Source organism: Magnolia sinica, chromosome 2 (assembly GCF_029962835.1).
Source record: "Magnolia sinica isolate HGM2019 chromosome 2, MsV1, whole genome shotgun sequence".
In the NCBI taxonomy this organism is placed as follows: domain Eukaryota; kingdom Viridiplantae; phylum Streptophyta; class Magnoliopsida; order Magnoliales; family Magnoliaceae; genus Magnolia; species Magnolia sinica.
Window position 1 is genome coordinate 40406787 of NC_080574.1, and position 10284 is coordinate 40417070.

Sequence of the window (10284 nt, forward strand, 5' to 3'; positions counted from 1 at the left end):
ATTTTTTTAAGCCCATCTTGTATAATCAAGCTTAAGATGTGGGCACAACACTTGACATAAAATATTTTCCCATCGAAATACAAGTCACTGGTGGCTCTAAATTGGTTCTGCAAAATCGTTATCACACTATCGTTTATAGATGCATTGTCTAAAGTTATCGATGAGATTTTTTTCTCAATGCCCCACTCCACAAGGCATCTGCAGATGTAATCTGAAATCATCAAACCGGTGTGAGGAGGTGCAAGATAGCGAAAGTTTATTACTCTTTTGCAGAGCCTCCATTCGGCATCAACATAGTGGGTAGTTAGTGACATATACCCCTTTCGTTGATTGGATGACGTCCACAAATATAATGTCAGGCTGATTCGGGAAACTGATGCCAATTGCCCTATCAACTTGACCTTCTTGCTCGCATACATCTTCATGCACACTCTTTATTGTTGTACGGGAGACCTCATATTTGGGGTTAAGGCCTCTAGCTAATTTGACCAAAGACGGACTCAATGCCATTTGAAATGGTTTTTTATTTGAATAATAAATCTGGCCGTTAACTCATTCACATGGTCCCTATTATACTTATAGGTGGACAAGGTACCTTGCGACGAATCCACCATAGATTGAGTAAATTAAAGTGTTTGTTGGCCTGAGGTCTGACTTCTCACTTTTTTTTTTTATGATACTTCAATATGTGTTTCTTCAGAGTTGTGGTCGACCCGTCTACTTAGCATATTGAGCCTTACAGTACTTACACTATATCTTCACATTGCTGTTCTTTGTGGTTACTTCTTCAAAATCTTCTCACACTACTAATCCTTTAAAAAAAAAATTTTTTTTTTTATTGAACTCTGGGAGGTACTAATCTCAGTGGGCATGTCTTCATCTTGTAGACCTAATCCTCCATTCAAGATCATCGACAAAGTAACTGACAAACCGCTGGGGGTATTGGGAATTTCCTCGCTAGTTGTCTACTAATTGAAAGATACTACTAAATCGGAATAGCACTATAATGCCCTAAAAGTATTACAAAACCCTAATATATTATAATACTTCCATATTCTCATTTAAACGCCCACGCTGAAATTTTGGCAGCATCCCCCCACATCTCTCCAGATAAGTTGATCTTCCATTTCATTCCCATGCAAAATATCTAAGCAATGTGACGATATTTGACATGAGTTATAAAAAGGAAGAAACGTTTCCCAAGAGAAATAGAGAGATGGAGCGCATAACAGGCATGAGCATTTAAATAGGCTATATGAAAGCATACTATCTATTTAACCATGAACTGTCCAAAATGGGACAATTTGAACGATTTCTATGCCACAAAAAAAACACACTATATTTATGCCTGACCACATAGAAATCCTCAAATGGGTAACTAATTGTTTAATTCACAAAAATGAACCACAATAGGCTAACTGCCTAATGCACAATGATAAGCTAAGCAATAAGCAATGTAATCCATAATTTACAAAAGTAAACCACTAATAATTCATAAAAATGAACCACAATAGGAAAGCCATCTAATGCACAATAATAAGCTAAGCAGTAAGGGGTTAGGGGAATGAGGGTTTAGGGGTTAGGGTTTAGGTTTTAGGTTTTATGTTTAGGGATTATGTTTGGATTTAGGGTTTAGAAATGGCTCAGCCCGAGCCAACCCAACCGCACCCGAGCCAGCCTGGTCGCATCCTAGCCAGCTCGGACGCACCCAAGCCAACCTAGACCATATATAAGCACCCAACTCATTCCAATTTGTCCATTCAACCCTACCAAACTCCAATTTCACAAAACTCCCAAATTAGAATAAATGAAAATCATGAAATAAAATTATAGAAGTCTTCCCGAATACAAAATTACCTTGATTAGTTGATTTGGAGAGTTGGGTGGTTGTCGAGAGTCGACAACGAGCGGGTGGGCAAGTGGGTGAGTTACTATAACGTTTTTTTTTGTTAAAGTTGAAATATTTCCCATGCTTTTGGTTTTTCATCTTTTTTACTTTTTAGAAAGGCAATGAAGCTTTTATTAAAAACGCCAAAAGGCGCAAAAACAAAATAAAAGGATCCCCACAATGACCTAAAAGAGACAATCTATGGGGATATACAGCTTGGAAGCCCACTTTTTTACACTGCTCTTTGCTTGGCTCAATACAATAGAAAAAGAAGCGAACTTGTCCCTAAAACAATGATTATCTCTGCCCAATTAGACCACAAGTTCGCTAACAAACAAAGCCTCCATAATTTCTTGCCATTCCACCCAAAACCACCCGTGCCACAACAAAAAAAGCTCCTCGATGGTCCCGGCATCACCCAAGGAATCTTGAACACCCCCAAGAAGCCCTCCCAAATCAACCTAACAAGCGGGCAGTGAATAAACAAGTGGTTTACAGATTCCGCATCGTTAAGGTAGGAGTAAATATTGGGAATGATCGTTGACCTCTTTTGAAGATTATCAATGGTAAGCACCCAACTCCTGCTCACCAACCACGCAAAAGCCGCCGCCATCTTTGGGGGAGCACTGTAGCTCCACACGAACTCCGAAGGGCATGTGCCTGCAGTCGCATCCTTTGGAGAGGAATAAAAAGATTGGACCAAAAACGTGCCTGATTTCTCGAGGCTCTACACGAAATATTTCCGATGCTTTTTCACTATTGCTTGTAAAATTGAAACTATGACAGCTTGATCGAGGGTCTGTTTGTAATGTTGCTTCCACCGCCTGCAGGCCAATCCATAGTCCACTGCCCAAACCATGAATACGATGATAATGGGTCCAGCCCATCATCATCGCATTCCCCTTTTTGGCATGTATCTGAGGACTGAGGGCCAGATGCTACCATTTGCATTTTTCAGGATGTGCTAAACGCCTGCTTGTTATATGAGCTGGTAGGGACAGTGTAGTGTCTGTGAGTGATCCGGGGTTCAACCCCTGGTAGTGTTACCCATAAAAAAAAGGGATGTGCAAAACATGCTTGTCTACAAAATTCACCTGTATCGGGGCCTCATTTCACATCATTTCCATTATGGGTTATTTTCAAACAAGTCCTATTGGTGAAAAAATAAATAATCCAAATGGGTCCTAAAGCTTTGAATGCATTTTGGTTCCTGTTAATGACCCGGTCAATGACTTCCATGTATTCAGTTTTGGGCATCCTTAACTTGTTCTTGTCTTTGTTGGCTGATGCAGCTGTTGAGAATTATAGAAGCATCCCACATTTTATGTTTTGGCTTGGTTATTAATAAATATGTTATCAATTTTCTTATTTGAAATTTAGGATATTGGGGAAAATGATGCAACTGGTTTAATACAAGTTCTGATGTTTACTTCTATTGTTTAATATGCAGAAAGATGTCTTCTTGATATCTTCAAATGCAATGCGCTACAATGCAAACGACACAATTTACTTCCGACAGGTACAATTGAGTGTCCCCCCCAATGACCATATTGTGAAAATAGCCATGATCACTTTAAAAACTCTGTAATCTTTTCCAGGCACGATCGATTCAAGAGCTGGCACAGAAGAGTTTTGAGAATTTAAAGCAAGACAGCAAAGGTAGTGAGCCTGAACAGAAGGCTGTACGGAGAGGCAGACCGCCGGGCAAGAGCTCAATTGCACGATCGGTTGGCAGACCTCCCTCTGATCGCACTGGTTCAGATTTTTCCTCGGATGCAACTCTTGCGACTGCTGGAGATAATGCACTCTGGTCAAGTTCAATACTTGATTTCTCAAGAAATGCAGATCTTTCAGATAAGTTCAGCATCACAGATCTATCAGCAAGGACTTCCCATATGCCTAGCAATAGTGAAAGCTACAGCTGGTTGGCTGATTATAGATCTGAGAGAAATGAAGAATTTCCAGGTTTGTAACTTGACACCATCTGCTGAAGTAGCATATTTCTTTGTCCTGCTGCCTTCATTTTTCCTCCTCGCTTGCCTTCCTCCCTATATTCAACTTAGGCTGTGATATTGCTGCTCCCTTAATCCTGCTTCCCCATGTGAAACCTGGCTGCTCAGCAGGTTTGACCACTCTCTATGTACTGTGGCCTGAACATGAGGCTGGACATGTCATCAGGTGTCCCATACATGGACATCAATGTGGACCGCTAATGCATTTGTTTCAATCACTCGTTTCTTTTTTCTACATGTGTTGCTACCTGATGACCACACCATCCTGATTCCTGGCCACTGCACACAGATGGTATGACTCAGTTGATGAATGGCTTGGATCTCTTGTAAATTTGCCATTCAGGATTTGTAATTATATTTCTAGGTAGCCATAACACTTCCTTCAACTCATTGGTTCAGATTCGGAAGAGTTTTGAGGTATAATTCTTTGCTTGCAGGTTCTCTGCTGAAGGGCATGTCAAAATTAGGGAAGAAGCAGTTCGTATTAGATGATAACCGCCGTAGCACTTACAAGAACTCCCATCAGTCCATCTCCAGGCACGAAATGTCTGTATTAACAACATTTGACGCAGACAGGAAGCAGCTGACACCGGTAACTGTCAATGGAAAATTACATATCATCATCATCATCTAAGCATTTTATTCTGATTTATTGTGATAAGGCTATAAGGACTATATCCTCAGTCAAACTATAGGTCATCAAATCTTGTCTCTCCACCCATGTCCTTTTGGCCTTCCCCTTATCATTTCAGGACCTTCAACTTGAACCAACTTACTCCTAACTGGTGAAGTTCTTGGTCTCTGTTGCAATGGCCAAACCATCGAAGTCTACTTTCCCTCATATTATTACCTATTTGTGCTATTTCCTCAAATGCATTCATTTCAAAATATCCTTCCTCATCTTGTTACTTATCCATCTCAACATTCTCATTTCAGCCGTGTTCATGCTATGGACATCTTGTTCCTTGACTGCCAATATCCTGTCTCATAAAGCATGGCTGGTCTTATAGCCATCCTATAAAACTTCCTCTAGCTTCGTTAGCATGTGGTTATCTCATAAAAAACTCAAGAGGCATACATGATACATCTCCACGCCATCCACCTAGCTCTAATTCGATTAGTAACATCCTTACAAGTCTTGTTGCTCTCCTGAATTATTGACCCAAAATATCGGAAACGGTAATTTTGGGGTACATGGTCAATAATCTTAGCTAATTCCTCATTCTTTTTATTTATTTTTTTTATTTTTATAACACACCCACACACACCACATGGGTACTTGATCCCATGACCTCGGTGTTGAAACCCACGGGGTCTACCACTGAGCCATGAGTAGGGACCCCTCTGAGCTAATTCCTCGTTTCCACTCCTGTTGTTACTAAAATTGCATTCCATGTACTCTGTTTAGTTTCTCGAGTAGTGGTCCTCACATCTGTTGCCACTCTCTCATATATATCCTTAGTCATATTGATACATCTTATTGAGACTCCTTTCTTTCCCAAAACCCACCATATTCTTTAGGGTCCCTATCGTATGCTTCCTCTGTGTCAATAAAGACAATATGGATATCCTCCCTCCCTCAGTTTGACATTCCTGGCATGAATCTGAACCGATTTTCTTATACATTTGTTTCATGTCTTTGTCTTTGCTCGATCACTCTCCCAAAGTTTCATAGCGTCAGTGATTCATGAGTTTTTTCTTTTTTTCTTTTATTTCCAGAGGGAAAATTACAAATCAAATGGAAAATCTATGTATTTCTAGTTTTTATTTTTGAAACTTTGAATGGTTTTTTAGAGTTGTGGCTCACAAATTGCTATTATTAAAATCAGGTTGGGCTTCACATGGAGCACACATACGCTAGGAGCTTGGCTCGATTTGCAGCCAATCTTGGCCCTGTTGCTTGGAAAGTCGCCTTGAAGAAGATTGAAAAATCTTTGCCCACTGGAATGAGGTTTGGACCAGGATGGGTGGGAGAAATTGAAGAATCACGACCACGGCTGCCACTACGATTGGCATCTCCACTTTGTCAGACACTGCCCTTGTCATCAACACCTCCACAACAGCCCCTTTCTCAGTCCAAAATCATGCTGGAACCAAAAGATGATAAACTTTCAGAAAGGCAGGAACCGTCAAACAATCCAACTTTAGATGCCCATTTGATCAGAATCCACCCTCCATCTGCCTCCACATCCGCAGTTTCGAACAGATCTTCCAATCCTGCAGAGGGTGGAGAAGCTGTCAGGCGGACAAGTAATGAAAGTGGCTTTAGTTTACCGGCCGGTGTTGGTGGCGGGGCCCAGCCTAGGCCTCACTTCCAGCTTCATCAGAACCCTGCCATTTACCCTACTCTCAATGGTTTTAGAAGCTTCAATCTGCCATCACAAGTTGGGAAGCTGACCAGACCTGCAAGGCCTGCCTCTAACTTTGGTTTGGAGGGGTCGATGCCTTGTGGAATAATTGACATGGCTTCTAGAATCAATAACAGTTCCACTCATCTGACATCCATGAACCATTTACAAATGGATTCGAAGTTTTCGAGCAATTCCAATTCAGTAAACGCAATCAGTTCCTCATTGGATTCACGCCACGAGGGCCAGACGGGCTCCAGAGTAGCGCAACATCCACAGCCGTCTTGGCAGGGACAGTCACTTCATCAGAAGCAGGATTCAGTTCCGCCGGACCTGAATGTCGGATTCCAACCTCCGGGATCACCCCCTTCCGGCGTGGATTCACAGCAGCCAGATTTAGCATTACAGCTCTGATGGGGGGTTAGTTATTCTTCTTTTTTATTAGGTTGACAAATAGAGATTGGTGGCATGGTTCCAAGACTCGGTGACTCATCTGAGTCGACTCGGACTTGGTTGGATCTGATCCAGTTTGACACCACTAGTCAGCCGGACGAGTCACGACTCAACTTGAGTTTGGAGTTGGGCCAAGTCCCTGAGTCTTAAATCCATGATTGGTGGTAGATCATTGAGAATTGGATGGGAATGAGAAGAAGCTGAGGGTTTTCTCTCAGAAGGGGAGAGTCAGTGTCGCACCCATTTATGTTTATTAAGAACAGGGAGGAGAGCTTTGTACAGATTAATGTAATCCAAAATAGCAGGTGAAAAGAAGGCCAAATTCCCACTTGTAACATTTTAATCTTATGAGTTTAGTAGAAAAGGAGATTTTTGGTTCCGTCATCCAACAGCTGCATCCCATCTGGTAATATTATATTAAGCTATGCATTGAAATACCGTGTATGATCAGCGTTTCTATTTTACCCTTATTCTTGTATTACTCTTCACACACGCACACACACCCCAATAGGGAACCCAAAAAGTCTATGTTTCTCTGCTTTCCTATTTTGAGCATTAGCCCCATGGGAAGGGGTACACTTCATATATATATATATATAGAGAGAGAGAGAGAGAGAGAGAGAGAGAGAGGATGTTCACTCTGGATGTTCATGTACTAAAAATCCCCAGATTCGAAATCTTAGCTGCAGAATGTGTGGCCTTTTGCCAGTTGAATGGGAACAATAGCTGTATCTTCTTTCTTAACGGTCTGTTTGTTGGGCCACTCATTGAAGGGTTAGGATTTATTATTTATTTCAGTTGTTGAAATAGGGAAATATGATTTTTTTTTTCCCCTTTTCAACTGCCCTGTGAATGTCCACTGTTGTAATGGTCAGATAATAATCTTGACTTTGGTTCACGATGTCTAAAGATGGACCCATAATCTTTGACCTTTTTAATCTCTCTCTCTCTCTCTCTCAAATATATATATATATATATATATATATAACGTCAGTAATCTTAGATATTTTATCCTTACAATTAGTCCCAGGAACTTTAGTTACTAGAGAGTAAAATTGTCCATAAACTAATTACTTAGGAAGGGAATGTTGAGATTTTATCGCTCAAGGTGCCATAAACAATTTAGATCCAACTCTCTTTCTTTTACTTTTATTTATTTAATGCACGCAGTTTACATGGACATTTTCTATTCCATGTAGCTTGTATTCACCTCTCATCTTCTATGTTAAACACATGAAGTGTCTAATTGGAGAGACCAAAGTGGCAATGGCTCTGTGGGGCTCAACCTCATGACTAACTGATATTCACTCTTGCATTTACTCGCGTTTAGGACACCAACCCATAAATTAGACAGATTGGGGACTCAAGTGGGCTAAAAAAGAGAAATAATAAAGATGCGTCGCCCACTATTCCATTCTTTCTTCCTCTCTCCATGGACCTCACATCTACCTTTCTATTCCCTTCTCGCTCCACTTGCATTGCGCTTGCCATACATCCTTTAATTTGAATTTGTAAACAGCTTACACTTTTTTTTTTTTGTTAGCTTGTTAGTACACCCCACTGTCAGTTCATACCTCACTGTAAACAGCTTACACTCTGCCATGGTACCAAAGTTTCTCTAATAACATTTTATTTGAAACAAGTATTTGAATGATTATCTTGTCGCTCAGGTTGAAAACTAGGCCATTCATCAGGCAGCGGGCCCTAAACATGGCAGGGACAAAATAATATTGGCCTACTGATGAGGTAGGCCAAGCTTGAACAAGAAAAATGAACTCCTAAAAAACAGTCTGGAGGTCCAAGCCATACACTTGATTAGTATACTACCCTATTTTTTGGTCCATGACATGTTCACATTGCATACACTACTTGAGGAATGAATTGACTCCTGTGCTATTTTCTTAGATCATTGACATTTATTTGACACCCCTCATTGAATCACGACCCTTGGTTTTTGGCCCATCCAATGGGCCCTCTGAATGGAACAATCAATATCTGCACATGTTGGCCACATTTTAAGGCCTGTTTGGATTGAAGTAAACTAGGAGAATGCAAGGAAAAACTAAATTATAATATAAGCTAATAGTAGATCGACTACCTTTTTTTACACTTGTTTATTTTTTAAAGAAAGGTTTTAAAAATTAATATCTTTTCAATATGATAAGAATTTTATAATAAGTGACTTCCAGCTTTGTATGGCAATTGGCAAACATGGCCTTTTAATTTTGAAAGTGGGACGTAGAAATCTAGACGGTTGGTATGCTGTGTCCCCACATGGATGGGACATGGCCCCAAAACCATCCGGATTAGAAGATACCAGTAACCAAAGTTGGGGCTTCCAAACTTGAATTTGGGCCGTTGTTGCGTCTCTTCTTCGCAGTCAGTCTTTGTACCAAAATTACAAAGGTGGAATTTTCCTATCAAGGAGATTCCTGGGGCATTGTCCTCAATGATGGGCCCAAGAAAGCAATTGTCCAGATAACAGATTGGCCAAACCCACTTATAGGAACTGAAAACGGGCTTACATAGTGAAAAAATGCCGGTGGAGTATCGAATAATTCCTCCTTTTGTATTCGATGGTCGATCAAACAGTTATGAATTCCAATCAGCATGATTTTCTGGGATGTGGCTCATCGAAGGATGTGGTCCACTTGTTGGACGGTTGACATCACCAAAGTGCACCAAACAGTGATGGACGCACATTCAGAAAGCAGATGATTCCAAACTTGAGGGGTCTTCTGTAATTTAACAAAAAGGACAATGGCAAATTCTAGAATAGTATGACGCTGTTTTACCACTACAGTTCACTCCATTCGCATCACTCCAAATGATTACAGAGGGCCGATGTTTTGCCATAAATGCCCCTCGCCTGTCGTCTCCTACAACGGCCACGTTTTCAGGTCGTTTACCAGTTAGGCAATAGGTGGTTAAGGGCGGTTTCGTCATTATCAGGCCTTCTCGTTCCTACGTCTGGTAATCTGGTAATTTCCTTGAAAAAGAATGGTGCTTTAGTCAATTTGTAAAGCGAAAATGGGATGCAGAGCGACGCCTGACAGATTGCAAGAGAGCGCGCGAAAGCCGGTGCTACGCGACAAAACGTGAAACCTGGGATTCCTATTCTCCCAAACGAACCCTGCTTTTCAATCATTACGAAAAGTTGCCACTCACTGTAACAGGGATCGACGAGGTTCTCAAAATCTCGCGTATCGTGATATTCTCGGAATGTCGGCAAATTTTTTTCTCTCTGTCAATTCATCGATTGGATGGTTGCGATTGCCTAATGAACGTGAATCTGTATCGATGATGTGCCATAAGAAATACATGGATTAAATTGTTGATGGGACCTATTTTCTATTTCTATAAAAGTAGCATCAGGATGAAACGATAATGGCCTGTTACGAAGCGTGGATTTAGAAATCCTCCTCTTGTGTGTGGCACCCTGGTATCAGAATCAATTTTGATTCAAAAATAGCTATGAACAGCATGATTACAGGGGTTTGAATTTAATAACTAAATAAACTTTAGTATCTCTAACTTATGTAATGTTTGACACAAATGTTATAATAAGCCCGCTGAAATATAT

At 40.7% G+C, this 10284-nt stretch overlaps 1 protein-coding gene across 1 annotated transcript in view; it reads left to right on the forward strand.

Annotated features, from left to right (window-relative positions):
• Positions 1 to 7085, forward strand: part of LOC131237010 (uncharacterized) — a 46225-nt gene extending 39140 nt beyond the window's left edge. Inside the window, exons 6-9 of the mRNA XM_058234617.1 lie at positions 3339 to 3407; positions 3487 to 3853; positions 4338 to 4492; positions 5730 to 7085. Of these exons, the coding sequence (XP_058090600.1) occupies positions 3339 to 3407; positions 3487 to 3853; positions 4338 to 4492; positions 5730 to 6662 (1524 nt within the window). The 3' untranslated portion in view covers positions 6663 to 7085. The remainder of the gene's footprint in view (positions 1 to 3338; positions 3408 to 3486; positions 3854 to 4337; positions 4493 to 5729) is intronic.
• The last annotated feature ends 3199 nt before the right edge of the window (positions 7086 to 10284 follow it).